At 37.3% G+C, this 20642-nt stretch overlaps 1 protein-coding gene and 1 long non-coding RNA gene across 4 annotated transcripts in view; both read right to left on the reverse strand.

Annotated features, from left to right (window-relative positions):
* PPP2R5C (protein phosphatase 2 regulatory subunit B'gamma) overlaps positions 1-20642 on the reverse strand; it is a 73090-nt gene that overhangs the window by 12210 nt on the left and 40238 nt on the right. For all 3 annotated transcript variants that reach the window (XM_074542340.1, XM_074542341.1, XM_026791135.2), the window contains 6 exons: positions 9947-10146; positions 4694-4804; positions 3980-4072; positions 3751-3881; positions 1306-1365; positions 842-950 (listed from right to left, as the gene is read on the reverse strand). In XM_074542340.1, the coding sequence (XP_074398441.1) occupies positions 842-950; positions 1306-1365; positions 3751-3881; positions 3980-4072; positions 4694-4804; positions 9947-10146 (704 nt within the window). The remainder of the gene's footprint in view (positions 1-841; positions 951-1305; positions 1366-3750; positions 3882-3979; positions 4073-4693; positions 4805-9946; positions 10147-20642) is intronic.
* On the reverse strand, positions 12549-19347 carry LOC141729324 (uncharacterized). The gene is made up of 2 exons (XR_012580694.1): positions 18156-19347; positions 12549-17538 (listed from the first exon to the last, which is right to left on the reverse strand). It is a non-coding gene; the product is annotated as an uncharacterized LOC141729324 (long non-coding RNA).

The following is a 20642-nucleotide window of genomic DNA, read 5'->3' on the forward strand; positions in this document are numbered from 1 at the left end:
GTCCTCATCTTTTCCTGGGTTATAATGTAGATACACACGATGATGCTTTCTTTTTAGACCCAGTACTTTGTATTTCATCACACTTCATCTTTTCAAATACAGGACTTAAAAATCATGGCCTTGTCCTATAGAGTGCTTCCCACTCACTAACATTTTGGTGTCCTGTGCTGATTTAGTAAGTATATTCTATTTCATAACCCAAGTTAGATAAAAGTGTATTGAACAGCTGTAAATCTTGGGATTTTTACACATATCACAATTAATGATAACTATGCCTATCAATGTAAGCTGATGGATTAAAAGCATGGTACAACTCAGGAGACTCCTTTTTTCTGTGTACTTCTGAAAGGATATATTGAATTAAATAATGATGTCCTCGTAAATTACCAATTCCTTTCAAAACAGGAAATTCAACAAACTGAATTCAGCTGAATTGCTTCATGTAATTTAGAATAAAGTATTTATAAATGACATTCATTAAAACCATTATTTTCTGCATTTTTTTAATGTCTAAACATTACAGACAAGAAGATAAACAAAAAATCCTGTGTGGATAAATACTAAGAACTCTCACATTAACCAACTACTACATATGCTTCATCTATAAACACTACAGTGCTTTTAGAAAGGGTATTATTGTGAGCACACATGTTTTCTTTTTAATTTTTCTATCAACAAGTGAAACATTACAGACATATGTGTTTAGTAATTTCTCCCAGGCTGGTTAGCAATGAAGTTTTAGAGCTTAGAACTGAATTTACAGCAGACTTACTCAAGTCCCCCAACCTCTTCAACCAAGCTTACTTAAACACTAGTATGAAAAACATAAAGTAAAATTTACCTGTGGATGATAGACACTGAGTGATTTCACTTTGTGCAATGGTAACAAAACCTTCAATAGGAATATTTTGTGCTCTTCTTTTAATGGTAAGGCAAATCCATTAATTATGCTGCCAGGGAAAGAAATTTAAAAATAAAGATCAGTAATTATATGGAAGCTTGCACTAATGTGCAGGATACACAAAAATTCTTGGGCTTGTTTTCTAATATTTACAAATGAATAGAATGGTCAGATCAATCTCTGTCCACACCTGCACCAAGTTTTTCAGCAGTCTCAAATTCTTCTTCCAAGCTGCACACAACTATACCTACAGCTGAGACATGACAAAAATTGTCATGTCCCAAAACATGACCACAAGGTTAAAGTTTTTTCCATGTTTCTACAATCTTACACAAAATCCCCTGAATTTTTGAAGTCTACTCATAAAAGCAAGTGAGTTTAATGAAACAAAATCTACAACTTACCTTCCCAGTATTTCCAGTAATTCTGCTATGCCATTGTGATGTTCTGTTTCATAAATAAACCTAAATAAATGAAACATTTTATTGGTTTACTGCTGAAGACAGATACAAATCTAATACCATCTATCATTACCCAAATATTTCAGTCACTCAGTAAAAGGAAAGCAGAGAGATACAACAGAAAAGAAACTTTCTGGAAACAAAAATCAGTAGCACACCCAGCTGCTGTCAAGCTTCACACCTGCTTGCTCTTTTCTCCCACATTTTACACTCAAGCTTTTCCCAATACTCATACCTTATGCCATTTTAATAATGCAAAATTGAACACAGCAAATAACACTTTAAATATTAAAATAACACAAGAGTATCTGGCACAATTAAATACCATGACTCAACCTTCTATAGCAAATGCAAGCACAAGGTGTTCAAACAGTTACTACTTCTGGATGTAAAAAGCTTTTTGGCATTACAGATCTCTGTGCATACAAAAGGCTTGCAATAAAAAAGTCACATTTTCCTGAATCTTCTTTAGACAGAGCACTGTAATTTATTAGGTAATCACCTTTCAGCCTCCTTCACCCGAGTGTAAATTTACTGACAAAGTTCTATGCATGGTTTCAGGTAATTTGCAGAGTTATAAACATTTACACTTATGAGAAAATAATTCCACTAATTTGAAAGCATTTTTTAAATTTGAAAATCTGTCATAGGCTGAGATATTAAAAGCTACTTTTAATCCAGAATATTGGAAGTGACAGTTTTTAATTCTTAAAGATCCCCTCCATATAATTCAGGATATAACTCCAAGCAAAATTAAACACTGTGATGCAAAAAGGTTTGGATTGAATTAATAGGCAGATACAGGTTTCATAATTTTTTAAAAAAGTATTTTACTTCTGGGAAAAAATAGATTAAGACACTATGGGGAGAGAATTAATGTAATTCTGGTCAACGACTAAAAGACAAATGAAGGCCACACATTTCTTAGGTAAGCACAGTAATAAACTGAAAACTTGAAGGTAAAAGTATATGAAAATTAAATATTTTTAAAGTTGTACACATATTTCATGTGTATGTGTACACATACACATCATTTCACACAGCCCAATTCACTAATTCAAGACAAGCTGGAACAACTTCTCCTTGGTGATCATAAACAAGTGCACCAGTTTACATTTGGATGCAAAATTTTTAAACCTTGAGCTCCTAAATATTATACAGCTAAGTTTTGTCTAAGTTTGTGGTTGGCTTTTCTTTTTCTCCCACAGCTTCATAGTTGTGCAAGTTATATAATCTCCCATATACATGTCAGACAGAAAACTCTCTTATACCAACTATACAAAGCTGATCTAACAACCAGCCAATTTCTTAGTCTTTAAAAAACTTAGCATCAGAACTATCAAAATGGCAAATAAAACCACTTTTCAGAAGTGCATATAATGTGCTATGATGCTGTTTTACCATCTGTTCAGACATTTGACCAAATCCAAATTATGCATTTTGGATTTAATTTAATAAAATCATTGGGAAATTTATTAATGTGTGGGGGAAAAAATCTGCATCTTTAAGATCCACTTGTACTTTTTCCTTGGGATATACTGACTCTTCACTTGTCCTGTCAAGACTGTCCTGTGAAGTCAACTTCCAGTTGACTGCAAGACAGTGCAGGCTCACTAATTATTACAGGCTCACTAATTATTTTAGAGGAGCTGCTCTGTATCCCTTCCAAAGGCTCAGTTGTTGCCATAGGCAGCTCTTTGCTACTTTCTTAAAGAGGTACCACCATACATTCATGGTGGGATGAAAACAGTGGCAGAGAAGGAGCAGGATGTAAAACTGATACACAGCATTATTATTTGTAGAAAAGCAAAGAGTATCAAAATGAAAAAAGTCAAACAGGCACCACAATCTTTCATTCACACTGGATGTAACAGCAGCAAAAACACACTTCCAAAGAGCTTTGGTAATAGTGTGGTTTGTATCAGTGACAGTACTAGAGTTCATTCTAGGCAACAAACAAATATTTCACACGAGCTCAACTGCACATGTCAATTCTGAGGAAAGAAGAGGCAGCAGACATGTTCCTTTAAGCAAATTACAGATCCCTCAGTCATTCAATTTCAGCACATTTTCTGCATTATAAAGAACCACACCTTATGAAGGCAATAGTATATTACAAACACTACTACCTCACCACCCAAAAAAAGCCTCCCACAAAGACACCAAATCACCCACTAAATCATATATTTACTCAAATTTCAGCTGCCAGATATATGCCACAGGCAAGACTACCCTAATTTAAATCTCCCAGAGTGGTATTAATTATTATTAGATGCAGAAATATTGACTATAAACATATAAAGAATTCTAAAAATTGCTAGCAGTGTCTTGGAGTGTTTTAATTGCTTAACTGATCACATGTACCATAATACAAAAATGTTGACATACCTATAAAATATATTATTAATTTGTTTCCGGATGTAAGCTCTTAAGCCTAAGAATTTCCCATATATTCTGTGTAGAGTTGTTTTAAGAAAATCTCTTTCACGTGGATCTTCACTGTCAAAGAGCTCTAAAAGCTGAAAAGAGGGAAAAAAGATGTATTTTAACTGAATCTAATGCACTGTAAAAATAATTTCGAGCTTGAAGTTAAAAAAGAAATCTTTTTTTACCTCACCTGTAATACAAACTTCTGATCAATATATTTCTTAGCTATATTAGGTTGAAAATCTGGAGATTCTAAAAACCTTAAGAAAAATTCATAAACAAGCTGGAAAAAATAAACAACAAAAAACCCAGGATTAGTATTTTAAACAAGAACCATTTTATAAGCATCACGTTACTAAAATTGCTGATTAGTTGCTCAGAACTGCAAAATGGTTTTAGTTATAGTTATCTATACAACACACAGTGAAGGCTTTGCTCTTGCTCTCCTGACAAATTACAAGAACTTGAGGTTATTTAAACTGCAGAAATTCTGCTGAGCTCCATCACTACACTTTACTCAAGTGACACACAGTAATCTAATATTTATCATGCCCAGAAGTCCATGTTCTAAGAAGTCTCTGTTCTCCTCTGTTTGTCAGGGTACCTCTGAAAGCTAAAGCTGTGCCAGAGCCAGATCAAAGCATTCACAGTGACAAATAGAAGCTCATTTAAAATCTCAGCAGTTACATCTCTACCATAAGAAACAATGAGCCTTTAACCTATAACAACTGTTTTGTTTTTTTTTTAATTCAGTTTTAATGCAAGAAACACATTTTAAAAAATTACATAGGAAAGTAACTGTTTTGAGATAAACACATAACCTAAACAATTTAGAATAGATAAACAATGAATTTAATGTCACAATTCTGTTATAGACTGTGATGTTCCAGCCTCCATGAAATACCTGTAGATGAGGCCATGCAGCTTCTAGGGTTGGTTCATCTTCCTCTGGATCAAATTCTGCTCCCGTTGGATTGGAAGATGGTGGTAATGTTCGAAACATATTAACTGCAAACTGAAATGAAACGTGCCTTTAAGACCTCTGAAACAACTGAATGACTAAAAAAATTATTTCCAAGATAGTTTTGGCTAAGAACTCTTTACATCAACTATTTTAATTAACATTTGCAAAAATACACGCTATATAATGCAGTATTTTAAACAGTGAGGAACATTCACACTTTACATAGTTCTAACTTGGGCAACACTTTTCTATGCACTAAGTACTCTCTGAAACACAAAACAAATGTCAGGATGTGTTTTATGAGGATACTGCTCTGATCTCTCTACACACAGACATGTATGTAAGCAAATGTATGTCAAATGTTTACACAAACTTTTTAATATACACACACTTAATAAGGCCTTGCAGCAACCTGCAGAAGTGTAAGTCAGCAGTAGAGATGCAAACCAAAGATAACTCACATCTGTTTTTCTCTGTAAAATACTACTTTCATTTCACATAGCAGCTGCACACATTGGGAACACTTCAAAACCAAGTTCCACAACACCAGCCTCCCCAGTGGTATTTCTCTTAAACCATGTCCATGTACCTGACATTACACAGCACTGAGGGGGAAGAACTACACACCCTCATCCTTTTAATATTTGAATCCTGAACCCCCTGAAAAGCATTTAGCATCCTCATGGAAGTGGACCGGTCTGCAAACATGAACTACTTTTCAAGCTGTTGATACAAATGTATTTTAGTGCTTTCAAGTGCTTGTCTACATACAAGGGCCAAGGAGGATGTGTATGTCTGTCCTGCCATCTCCCATCTGACAGATGGCTGAGCAGACAGTGGGAGGCAGTATCAAACTGCATCAGCTAAATCTGCAAGGCTTACATTTATTCCCATGAGGGAAAAGTCATCCTGATGCTCTGTTTTTCTGCATAATATTCCTTCATTCAAGCAATGCAGACACAGAGGTCTGATACACACCAAGACTGACATGTCAGAGTAATTACTGCTGCAGAGAATTAAAACTAAAGCTGATATATCTTTATGTTACCCTTTTAAAAGCACGGACATAAGTGATTAACCACCTCTGACCTTTGTTTAAAAAATATGGTGAAAACTTGCAATAATCAGTGGTCTTCCAAGAAAACAAATCCAGGAAGACCAGACTTGAAATTTAAAACTTGTTGAGGTTGTTAAACAAATGGAAGAATATGCTTATCTAAAGAATTCTTCAAGTCTCAGGCTCTCACTATAAAAAAAACCATCTGGGTCATGTCAGGTGTTAGCAACCAAGTTTTGTACTTCTTATTTTTCAAAACAGAAAACAGATTAAAAACCTAGAGAGTATTTTTTCCATGAGAAATGGAACCAGTGAAGCCTGATGTGATCTATTTTACATTTTATATCCCTGACCAGCAGAATAGAAAACTGCTTAAATCAAGTTGCAGGATCTTGTATTGAAAGCACAAACCTGAAACTCTCTTGACGCCTGTCTCTCTTGTCCACCCTTCTGAGGTTTAGGAAAATTTACAATGAATTAATATCAGTGAGTCCTTTACCCATTAAATGGCTGATCTTTTTTCTAACTTCGCAGTCTTGACCAAACAGACAAGACACAATCTGCAAAGCCTGATCTCCTCTAAGGCAAATTTCCCACAGAAGTATAAATAAACACAGCACAACTGAAAAACATTCTCCTCCCCAGCTCCTCCTCCCACCAAATTCCTCAAGATCCCCCAAACTTATGAAATTCAAGTCTTCATGAACACTGGCCTAGTGTGCCAAAATTCTGTCAGTGCTGCCAGCACTTGACTTCAAAGGACGTAACAGGAAGATGGGAGAACAAAAAGGGAAAAGAAAACAACCTGAATTTTTATCAGTTCAGGGGCTTTTGCTGTAATGGCAGTCACAAATCCTGCTTTTCCTGTGGCCCATTTCATACAACATGAGAATATTTTCAAGCAAGTAGGCATCAGAGATGCTACACATATTCTCCCTTCTGCTGAGCAGCCTGGGTGAAGCTTGATGTGAGCAGCTCTGAATGAAGAGCACATAAACTCAAAGTCTGTGCCTTCTGTGCCAGCCTTATACTTAACAGAGCAACAACTGCACACTTCTATTCACAGCAGCCCCTCTTATTCTAGAGCAAAGACAGACAACACCACACCTGCATTGCCCCTTTGAACACAAAACTGAAAAAAACCAACCAAAAAAAAACCAACAAAACCTCAAGCTCACATAGGTATAACTAAGTATGTAATTCTAATAATGCATGAGAAGTTGCACTGAAAACCATGTCAGTCGCTGAATAAAATTAGATCTGCTGCTATACATAGTAAAAATAATAAAAAAAAATACCTTATGTGCTAATGCACAACAGAATATTGTTATAAAGCCCTGCTTTCTGCTAAAACAAGCTAAAGAAAAAGCATTATTATTTTTTAAGTAAGAGTCTGAAATGGATGCTTTTCATCACAAAACCCTGAATACATCATGCACATTTAGAAAATTTACTCAGACATTTGCCTACACATTTTATAGTTTTGAGAAGAGGTACTTCACTATATTACACCTAGGAAATGGAACTTGTGTAACAAGCAGTTAATAAAACATTTCCTTTTTCATCACATCTTTGCTTAGAAATATTAAATGAACTTGAAGGACATATCAGCTGGCACTTTGAGGAAGAAGGGGAAAATAGTCTTGAATCCACTCTGAAAGAAGAACATTAAATCCATTTTAGAAATTAACTTCTCACACCTTTTGAAAAAAAGGCTTAACACTAAGTTATTAGCTAAGCCACTAGATGAATATATAACTTAAAGAAAAGATCTTATAATTTAGTGCAGGACACCTAAAGTGAAAAAAAAAAGAAGGGTGGGGTGGATAGACATGACATGAGTATTAAGACTATAAAGAATAAAACAGAATGAGATTATAAGTAAATGTTTATTTTGTCAGAGAGAAAGAATGTTTGAAGCTATGGAAAAGGAAACATTATTTTATTTCTAGTAGCCAGATAACCTGTGAAATTCATTGCCCTGAGTGATTGGCCTAAGTAATAATTTAGTAATACCAAACAGAACTTGTACACACACACACATATATAGCACATACACATGTACACAAACAAGTAACCTCCAAGCTGTGAAGTCTGGCAGAATGGCACAGCAAAATCCCAACTCTCTTGCCAACTCCACATACCTTCCAAACTGAGAACCATTCTCAAATCTGAGTATTTCTTGATCCTGATAACTTTATTGAAAATGCTATTCCTTACTAATATAATTCAGTGGCAGTAGCAGCACATAACTTATGAATGTTTTTTGGAAGAGTTTTAAAGTACATGAAGACATTACATTTATTTTCCTTAAAATTCCCACAGTCAATTTAGATATATGTCTAGAACTTAGCAAATGTTCATGACAATTGAGACATACATGCCTGAAGGAAAGATCATAACGCTACTGCAGAAAGTATACAGTTGTTTCAACAAATGACCAAAGGGAAAAAAACCTATCTGAATTTAACCCCAAAATACCCGTCCAGGTGCCCTCATTGACAGTGTCTCTCACAGTGCTATGTAAAACCAATGCAAGGGAACTCCATACCCTTCAGACCCTTGCAGATAAAAAGCATTTTACTGTCACCAAAAGAATTTTCAAACACTGCCTGCTACTGGCAAAACCCAGGGAACCAATACAGCAGCCAAATTCTGCTGCAAGATTTGTTCAACTGACCAAAGGGCAGACTTGGTTACCACTGGGTACACCTGAAAACAAAGAAAGCACACATTCTCCTCAGTCAAATGTACTCTGGCCACAACTGTTTGGTGGAGGAAAATAATGCAGGCATAGAAAGCACAAGCAATGAACTGTGGGCAGTTAAGAACTCTTGCACAGAGCAAGCACCAATATCTGACACTGGTATTCAAGACCTCATCATGAACTCCACTTTACCCAAAGAAAATCTCAGCAAGCTTATCCTCCTTCATATCTCTCCTTTCACCAGTGCCAACAAGCAATCAATTAGGAAAAAACCCCAGAGAAATAAATAAGTTATCACAACATGGGAAAAGCCATGATCCCACATCTCCTTATTAACTATCCTTAATGCTTTGGGTACATGTTTGACATCCAGAGTTATGTGTAATCCTCATATTCTCAGAAGTTCTCATGAAAATAACTTCTGTCTCAGTAAACACTTAAGGCTGATTTAGATAACAATATTCGTTATAAGCACTGTCCTACATACTATAAATCCTTAAAATCTTTGAAGAAGCTTCAAAGCCTCTGTTTTGCAGGAGAATTACTAAATTTGAAGTTTATATAAATGTTAAAGAAGCAGTGTTTTCTCAACCCACTGAAAATTCACCCTAAGTTATAAAGCCTTGGGAAACACCATCCTGTTACACACAGCCAAGAGCTTCTTGTAGGCTTATTAGGAATTTCAAACTACTCTGTTCTCAGGGTTTTGCAGACAACAGCTACAGACATCAACCCAACTGCGACTCCACGCCTCTGGTGTCTGCTCACCACCATGATGAGAGCTGAAAGACTCTGCTGTAATTTCCTCATCTCCTCCTCTAGAGAGGACTTGCAGACAACAGAAAAATAAACTAAGTCTAGCTAGCCAGGATTTGGATATTGAGAAGGGAGGGACAATGCAGGTCTGAATGGCTCACACAACTTGCTCAGCAGAAACCTCATCTGCCATCCTGTGTGCTTAATAAAGTCTGACTCTCATTCTCACCTCTGAACACAGAATAAAGTCAGTCTCTGGTACTGAACAGGATTACAAGTGTCAAGCTTGCACATGTGATATTAATTCTAACCTTCCAATTTTTTAAAATTTCAAATTTACAATTTACATGTTTTTAAACAGTTTTGTATATATACATATATATACACACATACACATATATATATGTATGCATGTATTTAACTTCCCTATTTTTATAAATACAAGATTTTGTTTTTACCAACTTTACCCATCATCTAATTCTGCCTCATATTTGTGTCTAGTTTCTGTCTTACAAAAAAGAAAAATCAACATTGGCAATAAAATTTCGAAGTCCTGTTATTCTTTTGCAGATGTGCAAACACAGTTGATCTTTTCTGAAGATTTCATCAAAATTTCTTAAGATAAACTGATACACTGAAGAAGCAACACCGAATCATAAACAGGAACACTTACCATATGTACTACTTCAGGGTAAATGGGTTCTGTAATCACATTGCGATTGTGTGTGATATATTCTACCATTTCACTTAAAGCTGCTCGTTTTACTTCCTTCCACTTTAGGTCACTTAGTGGATCAGAAACAAAGTCAAAAAGTACACAACATTGTCGTAACTTCTGGATAAAAAGCTTTTCTTGATCCGCTGGAGGAACATCTGAAAAGTAAAAATAATTATACAATATTTAAATTATACTGTAGTGGATTCACTGGCCTCCCCATTTTCACTTTGTGAAACACAGGTATAGAAGTGTTTCAGATTATAAGCAAACTTTCTAAATCTTCACACAACTTTCAGGAATATCATGTTCCAGAGTATGAACCCCACTGAAATACTCTGTACATATCAGGATGATTTAAAAAATTGCAACAGTGACGCATAACTTGCCCTTGCCAGAAGCAGACACTGCATGGAAAAAATACATACTTGAAGAAATGCCTGCATACGCTTTGTGTTTTGCTTAACAAATCCCATGAGCCATTAAAATGACAGATATATGTGAGATTACAAATTATACATAGCAAAAACTTCCAGGATCAGGACTTAAATATCTAGGAAATACTAGATAACTGGCCAGAGGTAAAGAAAGCAGTACCATGTTTTGACTGCAGCAAAAACTTGTGTCCAATTAAAATGGCGACACGATTACAGCACAAAGCTTAAGAAATTAAATGTGAACACACCACAGAGAGTCTGCCTAAGTTTTTACCATAACACATTTTATGTTTCTGCATAATGACTTTTTTATTGCAAGATATGAACTGTTAAGGCAGTAATAGCATGTTAAAAAATAGGACTAGAGTGACTTTGTAAATAGTTCTACAATTTACTCCCACTTCTTCCAGTTGATGAGCTTTTCTTTTTCCTTAGAGTTATCATAAAATGCTAAGAATTTTCTTACACAAGGAGCAACAGCTACCATCCAAGTATTTCAAGTGGTATTACTGAATACAAGCTCATGTGTATGTACAATCTAATTAACTGAATGTGCAACAGATCTACAGTCCAGTTGTTTAAATACCAGTTGCTCTCCTTATAAGTGCCTGAAAAACTTCCTATGATAACAAAGCTGGAATAGCTCCTCCCCTGAAGAGAAGCTGCTTTCCAAAGTATTTTTGATATAATAAATCTGGAAGACTTATTTGGTTTAAAACAGCTGGCAATTTTTTAAAGTTACTTGTGCCTAATTGCTCTGAAGAACAATTCCAGTAAGAAAACACTGTATAGTAATAGCCCTGTAGAACATACAGAATAAAAATGCAGCCTTCATGAAAGAAACCACAGCCAGTTATAGACTTTGGTGTCACCAAGACACCTGAGACAGTGCAGAATTCTAGAAGTAGAAAGAAGGTGCTAGGTAACAGGTGTCCCTATGCAGAGCAACAATGTTCTTACAAATAAACCAAAATTCCTGTGGAGTGTCGTGAACAAAGCCACACAAATTTTGTATCTGAATATCCGTGCTTTTGTTTGAATCAAAATGTAATGAATAATTTCTCCTGAGAAAATACAAAAAAAGTAATTAATTGAGAAGCCTGCATGCTGAAAGCCAGTCAAATTTGTGACCTGAATGTAAAAAGTCTCAGACATACAAAATGGTTGGAGTGGTCACTGTTCCCCCATTAACTGTAAAACAGAAAAGGTTCTACCCAAAGCATAACAACAGTTACACTCAGGGATACTGTGCTATGAATGCATACTCCACAAAACCCAATACCTAAATACAGACTATAATTACACAAGTAATGGACATACAATTACAGTGATTACAGTACACTAACCTTAAAGAGAGGAAGCATTAAAGATGTAATTACCACTAATAGTGAAAGTTAAAGACTGACAACTAAAAAGATCAAGAAATACCCTCAGCTAGGCAAGCCACCTCCCTCACCATTGATTCTGAGGTGGCTTAACTATTTTAAGTATCTCAGTCATCCTCATTATTTGAGACATCCTCTTTATACAGACTGAGAACCACACATGTTTCTAAAGAACTGTGTTTTGTTTATTTGGGTGAGACATAACTGCCTCCTTAGGAGTATTCATCCACAGCTCTCAAGTGTCTGCACCTCACATCTCTTCTAGTACTTTGTCTGGAGTAGTTGCCTTGAAATCAGGATCACCCCTACTTTTAAGGCCTGAAAGGATGATTTCAGCACGATACCAAGCAGAAGGTGGTTAAGATGATGACTGAGTAGCCCATAATTTTTGTACAGAGTATGTGTGCACACCTGCAGAGCAGCTCTGGGACACCCAATAAGTCATTTATCCTCAGACATTTGCCAGGGACTACCTGGTTATGCTCTTTCAGTTAACTGCAGGCCGATTTCTACATCACCTTCCAGTTTAATTAAGTGATAACTCCTCACTTCCATTTGCTTAATTAACTGGCATATTTGAAAAGAATGCCATTAGGGAAAAAAAATTCCCTGCTTGTGCAACTCTGGTGCTCCACTCCCTGATGACTGTGGGAAGGTCATAATTATTCAGAAGCTACTCCTTGAAATTACACCAGAACTGATACTTAGAGCTACTCACTAAGCAAAGTTTAAAAAAAAAAAAAAAAAACCAAACACCATCACTTCCAATCAAACCAAACCAAAATCCCATAATTTCTGCTCCCCTTCTCCAACTGGTAGCAATGGTTTACATAATTTTCACAGGACTTGCTTCTGAACAGTAGCAGGAGAATAATCTTTTTTATGCAGTCCAAACACTTATCCCTGTCAGCACTCATATCTTAAATGAGTACTATTTTTGCTCTTCTACTGGAACAGAGTACAGTTTGTTGTAATCCCAAAGAAGGTCGGTCTCATATTTGCATTGAAGATCCATCAATTCCTGACACACCTTTACAGAAATTTATTATGGCATATTTTATGCCTAAGCCTGCATCATTTATCCTACTGTCCTTTTTGTAAAAGAGAAATATGCACTGGAAAAGTACCAAAAGATGATAGGTATTATGAGAGTAAGATATGTCTCTGGGACTGAGGGATCAGCTTTTTGTCTTGTTTGGGTTGTCTAGAGGGTTTTTTCCTTACAATTACAGGGTAACTCTTAGATCAAGTCATACAATCTACAGATATGTAAGCTCTGCCCCTTCTGTTTTAACAGCATCAATACAGAAACAGCTATTCAGTATAAAATTTTCAACATCATCTCAGCATGTGGCCTTACCAGATTTTCTGCATACTGATGAGTATAAAATAAGATACTTTCCACTTTATAAGTGATACAAGCTGTGCTTTTATTATCAGATTAACTAGACCAATATCTCACTCTGAAAGGCACTACTTCCAGTCTGTATTTCCCTTTGAAACAGCCAGGTAAAGATCAGAGGTACTCAGATACCAGGTCCTCAGCAGAACACAAATAATTGGCTGGAAAAGTTTAAATTCAAACACTGAACTCAGTATGGAAACAGATTCTTTGGAAGGTTCAGGCATGTCTTCAGTAAATCCTACTGTGAGTTCACTGCAAGCAGACTTCACACTGGCAGCTGTCCTGGACCTCACGTGTTTCTCAGCCAGGATGGGGCACTGGTCTGCACCCTTTCTTTTGTAATGTATAGACCAGCTAAAGGGCTAAAACCTGTGAATATGCTAACAAAGCAAGTTGTCTTCATATTAAAACAAAAATTTGCTGATTTTAAAGAAAATTAGCTAAAGTAAAAAAAAAACCCAGAAAACAATGAAGTTTGTTTTCAGTGCCTGAGCTTATGTTCAGTATTCTATGACACACAGATATTTTTGCTGTGCAGGAGTGTAGAGATCTTACTGTTTTCTCAATCATATTTTTTATGTTCCTTCAAATCTAGAAGTCTTATTTTTAGTTATGTATTGTAACTGTGACATCACTGGGCACTGATGACAGATCCATCCCTACCCTTTTCATTGAAGCCCATTTTTCTGTGACAACAGTGTAATATAATAGCTGCTGAAAGGAGGACAAAAGGCAAAGCAGGGTAAGTGGGTGACCTAGAGATGTCACATGAAACAGCTGATTTCTAGTACAGATTGGAACTGAAATAAGGTTGAATTTCAAATTTTAGGTCATATTCTGACACAGAGAAGAGCTGATGCAATTCCTACCACAAAACAATTTGTGGTCAGTAAAACATACTATATTACATCATTTTAAAAACAGAAAACCAGAGATGGTTAACAATTTGCAAAAAAACCCAAACATTCAGAACACAAAATCAATTTCAATTTTGTGAATACTTTTTTACTTATACATAAAAGCTTAGCAGAGGTATGAGATTTGGTTGGCTGACAGGTCCCTATCTCACTGAAGGAGAAGTAGCTCCTTTTTCTTAGAAGGTCATAGATAAAAAGACAAATGGAACATCATATGCTGAAAGTAACTGCTTCTTTAATACAATGGTGTAGAGCAAAGCCCAAGCATGAGGATGATGCCTGCTAGCAAGTAGACAAAACATCTCATGAAACATGTCAGCAATCCTAATGAAGAACTAGAATTGTTAATGATTTGGAAAAACAATATTTCATTGTCAAGCAGAGTGCTACCCAGAGGATATCCCCTAATTTATTGGTCACATGGTCCCTTCTGCTAGTCAAAAGTATTAGTGCATTTTAAATTTGATGTTCATTGACAAAAAAAGCAGCATAACTGAACCTTTGTAAGATGCCCTATAGAGTTGTACTTCAAGAAAGGGACTCTAGTAACTTGCAGTATTCTCTTGAAACGCTTCAGTTGATAATGACAGCAGCATTTTTACAAAGAATAGAGTCCAGTGCCTTGAGTAAGAGAAATGGAAACTGCCAGACACAAAGGCAGAGGAGCTACACAGCACGGAAAGAACATAATTTGTCAAAACATGTGTTTACCAGTACTAATACTTTTTCCAAAACTAGGGATCAAATCCTTAAAAATGAGAAGAATTGGAAAAAAAAAGGATGTTACAAAAGCTGAATCAACACCTGATAAAATTCCATTTAAAATATTTATTTTGAAATTGTATAACTACCATCCTAATTCAAAGCAAGACATGCTATTCTGGAATGATTTTTATTGCATTTCTATTATATGACCAACTCTTTATAGTTTTTAGTGATTTTACTGAAATCATGATGACAATAATTAACACCAATTAAAGATGACAGTCTCCCATTAACAGAATTATATCCTAACACATGATATTGGAAATAAGTGGGTGGCACAGGGAAGAAAACTTCCAATTCATGCACGGACAAATTTAATTAAAGCCATTTCTTCTAGCAGCATATAAAAATAAACTCAAGGAACACCAGAAAAAACTAAAATTATACACAATACATTTTATACTATAACTAGCAACTAATAGTGGGAGTTTGGCTGCAGATACCTCAGAGCAGGCAAGATGTTGTATGGACACAGTGGACTAACAAATACATAGAAGATGCTGCTGTTTATATTGTTTTATTTATTGACCCTGCAGAAACATTTCTTTGCCAAAAAAAAAAACCCCGTAAAAACAATAAAAGTGACCACAATTACCAAAAAGTCCCAGGAACACTCACGGAAAAACAGAGTGCTAGTACTAAGCTCAAGAGAGCACCACATATAAACATTTTAAATGGTACAGAAGATGAACTAATTTCTGTTCTTTATCTCACTATTGAAGATTAAGGGATGTACAAGTCAGTGTGGGTCAGTGTTATAAAGTGTCATAAAGAATACAGGCTTAATCTAAAAGAATTGAACTGTAAGTTCAAGGTCCTTCTCCAACTACCATGTATGAGACCTGTAAACATCCCTGTTTTGTTTTTTTCAAACCCTTCAAACATTTCCCATCAGAAAAAGGGCACTGAAAAGCAGATAGACTTTGTCTCATCTTCGAGCTCATGACTCCCAAACAACTCTTGATCAGTAATTAAAAACATTTTACAGGCACTTAGAGCTTCCATAAGTATTACAAGAAAACACTTAACTACTCCAACCAGCTATTATCAAAGAAAAGCTGTTTTGTTCAAGGCCAGCTGGAAGGTGAGCTGAGAAGAGCAGGTGGGTGCACAAGGGAAGTTTCCAGTCTCAGGCAGTGCTTGGACAGCAAACCAAAATTCCAAAGTGAAATAAACAGGGCCAGGAGACTTCTTCTCCTTTATAATGCCTTTATTAAAAGTGATCAGCTCAGGATTGGGCGGCTCAGCAGGGCTGCAGTCCCCGTCGTGTCTCCCAGGGCGACTCAGAGGAGGAGGATATGCGCAGCTCTGTCCACCAGGGGCAGAGTCGGGGATCCGGTCCTCGTGGGAGCTTTAGGGCGTGAGGTCCCCGTCAGATGTTGATCCTGTGACCTTCCCAGGTGGCTGGTCCCGGCGTTGGAACCACTCCCTGCTCAGGGCGAGAGGGGCTCCGCATCTCTGCAGGCTCAGCCATCGGCTCCTCATGTCCAGACATCATTTTAGTCTCTCAATTCTTATTTGGCTCGTTGTTTTTGGGGTTTTCTCGTTGCATTTCGAGTCGGGGTCCCACAAAGCATTCTGGACTTTGGAGTCACTTTGCATAACCCCCCCCACCCTCTCAGGTGTCTTCCCTATGCTGTAAGAGAGCACAGCCTCGGGGGAAGGGTCCACCTCACCCAGCCAGGCCTTTTACTAATACAAAAGAAGAGATAAGCCTTAACGACCCAGTATTACAATAACAAAGCACTAAGAATCCTGGCAGCGCCTGAGACCTGGCTGCCCCCCTGCAACTCTTTCTCACAAAAAAAATATTAACTGAATTTTTGTTCATAACACAAAGTGTGTCCTTCATCTGTATCAGCTGCCCTGCTGCAGGCCTGCGATGTTCAGCACCCGTGCAGGTACCCCAGAGACGTGGCAATGAGACCTAGCTGCAATTACAGGCCAATGCCCACTCTTCTGCATTCAAGGAACTGAGCTGCTGCCAGAAATACCATTTGGCTGCTCTTCAGATAACAGAAATTTGTAACTGGAAAAACCCAACCTTTCATTTCCCTGTATTTGAAAAAATTACACTGTTCCTATCTGCCACTGTTATACATTTTCAACTGAAAAGCTGACACCCAAAATGTGATAGACACACAAAATATAATTACTTCCCTAAATACTGATAGAAAAAAAGGCTTAAAAACAACACTTAAAATTATAAATATGTGGCACATCTACCTAAATTTCAAAAGCAAGTCTATTTCATTTAATTTTCAAGTAGTTCAATATTTGGACACTCAGATACTCCATCTTATTCAAAGATGTCTTCTTTCCGCCAAACAAGTTCTATTTAGCAATAAGCATTCAAACTTTATATTTTTAATAAAGCAACAGCCCTGATACTGTTCCTATGCAAATCTGCAGCCTGGATCAAGCTGTAACTCCACTTACAATGAAAAAGTTATTTCACCTGTGACAGCTTGTGCATGCAAACAGTCTCAGTCATGTGCCCAGCGCTGGGGTGCTGTCACAGGAAGGACAGGGACCTGCTGGAGTGAGCCCAGAGAAGGGATGAAGATGCTCAGAGGGCTGGAGCACCTCATCTGTGAAGACAGGCTGTGGGAGTTTGGGCTCTTCTGCACATCACAGCAGTCTGGGGATGTCGGATCTCAAGATCTCAGTCCTGAGATGCTGAGCCTCCGAGACCACCTTGGGGGGCTCGGGACTCCTGGAATGTTGCCAGAAGTATCTGGTGGCTGGACTTTGGTCCTACACAGGAGACGACAAGGATGAGGGCTTCACCAGGGTGAATGGTGAAAAGATTAGTTAATTAGAGGGTAAGACACAGGGTTTAGGATTTATGTACAGGGGGGTTTAGAGAAGTAAGATGGAGGAATTGGGGTGTGTCCTGCCCTCCTTCTTCTGTTCTCTTCTCCTCCATCTTCTTTGGCCACGGTGGCACCTTTGGATTGGTTATTACTGAGCGTACACCGAGTTATAAGAATAAATGGTATTGGGGAAAAATGATAAATATTGTATACGTAACAATGGGTATAAAGATAGGTGGCTGCCCGGGAGGGCCGACAGTGTGCCCATGGCTGACTGCTGAGCAGATCTTTGTTTGGCTGAAAGAACATCTTTTAGATAAACAATTAATAAACATAAAAACCGAAAGAAGAACTGAAGCCTCTTCTCGTCCTTCGATACGCGGGCTGCCCCAAGGCCACCCCGGGCCTTTTCAGGCCCCTCAAACAGCCGAACAGCCCGGACATGGGGAGAGCTCACAGCACCTCCCAGTATGTAAAGGGGCTACAAGGGAGCTGGAGGGAGATTTTTTACAAGGAAATGGACTGACAGGACAAGGGGTAATGGCTTTAAACTGACAGAGGGCAGGGTCGGTGCAGTAGACATTAGAAAGAAATTCTTTACTGAGAGGGTAGTGAGACACTGGAACAGGCTGAGCTGAGAATGTCCAAGGCCAGGTTAGATGGGGTTCTGAGCAGCCCAGTCTGGTGGAAGGCGTTCAAACCTATGGCAGGGGGCTGGAACTGGATGCTCTCTAAGGTCCCTTCCAAACTAAACCATTTTATGATGTGATTTTATGATACAGAAGTGAGGAGGGGGAGACAAGAGCAACATGTTGGAATTCATTAAGGTACACAGCATTTAAGTTTTTTTCTTTCTACATAAAGAAATCTCTTGGCTATATTTTCATTCAAAAGAGTGGCTTTTCATTTGATTACGAGGCTTTTAAAGTAATATTTTTTTCATGTAATGAAAAAAAAAGGCTGTTAGAATCAAATAAGCTATTACCAGACTAATTAAACAGCAACTGAAAAAAAGAAAGAGGAAAAAAAAAAGGACAACACCTCAAGAATCCTACAGTTTAAAGGAGCCTGAAAGGAATGGGAAGCACATGTTTTGTCAGTCCCAGCGTGAAGCTCAAAGCAGGTGCTTTACAGCACTAATCCCCTCTGAAATCTCCAGTCACTGGGGAATCCAGCACTGGTGGCAGCTCCTAACAGAGACTGCACTGTGGTTTTGAGGATAGAGGAACTAAGTAATGGCATTTAACTGGCAAAGATTTAAGATGGGAGATTTTAAGGACTGATTAATAAAGAAATAGGAAAAAAAGTCTGCTGTCATTTTAAACTATTTGGCATAATTTTTACATACTAAACAACCTGAGGCACTGAAATTACTGCCAGTAACTTTATTCCAGGTGTAAATCATAAGTCTGATGATGATAAGGGCAGATCAACAGTGAATAATATGCACACATATTATCTAATGATTTTTCCAAAGCAGACCAATGCCACTGTGAACCAAGAGCTTGCTTTAAAAGAGTTTTATCAGAAGTCAACTGTTTTATTAGAAGCTATGTGAAATTTTTAAAAACCTTAAGAGGATATTTCTAATATGGTTAAAAGAAATAAGGATTTTTGACACTATATTAAAACATTTAAAAACATAAAGTGAAAAGTAAAAGCAATGATAACTGCATAAATATTTTAAAGGCAATGTAGCATAAAGAGGAAAGCAGGAATGCTTATACAGGAAATGACATGTGAAACAAGCCGAAATGGGCTTGAGCTAATGAAATGGAAATTCTACCTGAAAATTAGGGAGAAAAATGGCAAGGAGGATAATCAAACAGACAATGGAAGAAAAAAAAAGTGTCTTAATGGGGAAGGAGACAAATCAAACAAAGAACTCTCAGTAAAGCTTTTTGGTGCACATACAGTTAATACGACAGCAAATCTCACTTTTAAACACAAAACACTAAGAGAAAACAACCACTAGAGCGTACTTGAATTCACTCTCAAGTTACCCAACATCTTCAAATGTGCTTGAAAACTTTAAAATCGTTTTAAAATATATGTAAGTCTGTCTGAGAAAGTCTGTCTGAGAAAATGAAGCACTACTGTTGTGAGACCAGACCTCAATAATATTCTGTAACATTACTGAAGTGTGTGGTGTAAGTCAGAAGATTTGAAGAAGAAATACACAAACCTGAATAAACTGCCACTCTGGACACTTGGATGAAGTAAATATCAGGTAATCAAGCCTACCCATCTGCTGTAAGCAAATGCACAGTTTCCTTAAACACACCCAAACTCCACACACCAACCCCTAATTTTAGTCAGATACTGCTCTGAGTCTGAGTAACTTGTCAGTCAATAGTACCTGTCACACATCCGTGATAAATACAATTCAAAGAACACTCAACTGCCAAAATGTAAAATAACTCAGTTCCTTCTCCAGAGCCTGTCAGACTGCCTCCCCCTCTCCTCACTCTCTGTACATTCGCTAAACCTGGGGGCTGCTGCTTGCTTTCTGCTGGATGCCAAAATTGGTGAATTTAATGATGACACTTAGAATAATCATTAACAGATATCACAAGCTGGGTTTTGTGTAGGCTTAGAAACAGATTACACAATAGATTACAAAGCAGGAAGAAAAGCTCCCCCCAGCTTTTCTGTGAACAAACCTGATGTGTTTCACACTCCAATGCAACCTAAAGCAAATACCCAATCCCCACACAGGAACTCGGGTTAAAGTTATAAGCACATCCTTGCTTGTCTGAAGCAAACATTTATTTTGATATTAACAAAAACTGCCATAAACCTTCCTTGAGGACAATCCTGGTTTAGTTTTCTAAATGATCCACTCTATTTAAAATTAGAAATAGGAAGGGCAAGTCTTTTCTCACAGGAAGAGCTTAAACAGCACAGGTCACACTGAGCCTGAGATGCA

This window comes from Zonotrichia albicollis, chromosome 6 (assembly GCF_047830755.1).
Source record: "Zonotrichia albicollis isolate bZonAlb1 chromosome 6, bZonAlb1.hap1, whole genome shotgun sequence".
Lineage (NCBI taxonomy): Eukaryota > Metazoa > Chordata > Aves > Passeriformes > Passerellidae > Zonotrichia > Zonotrichia albicollis.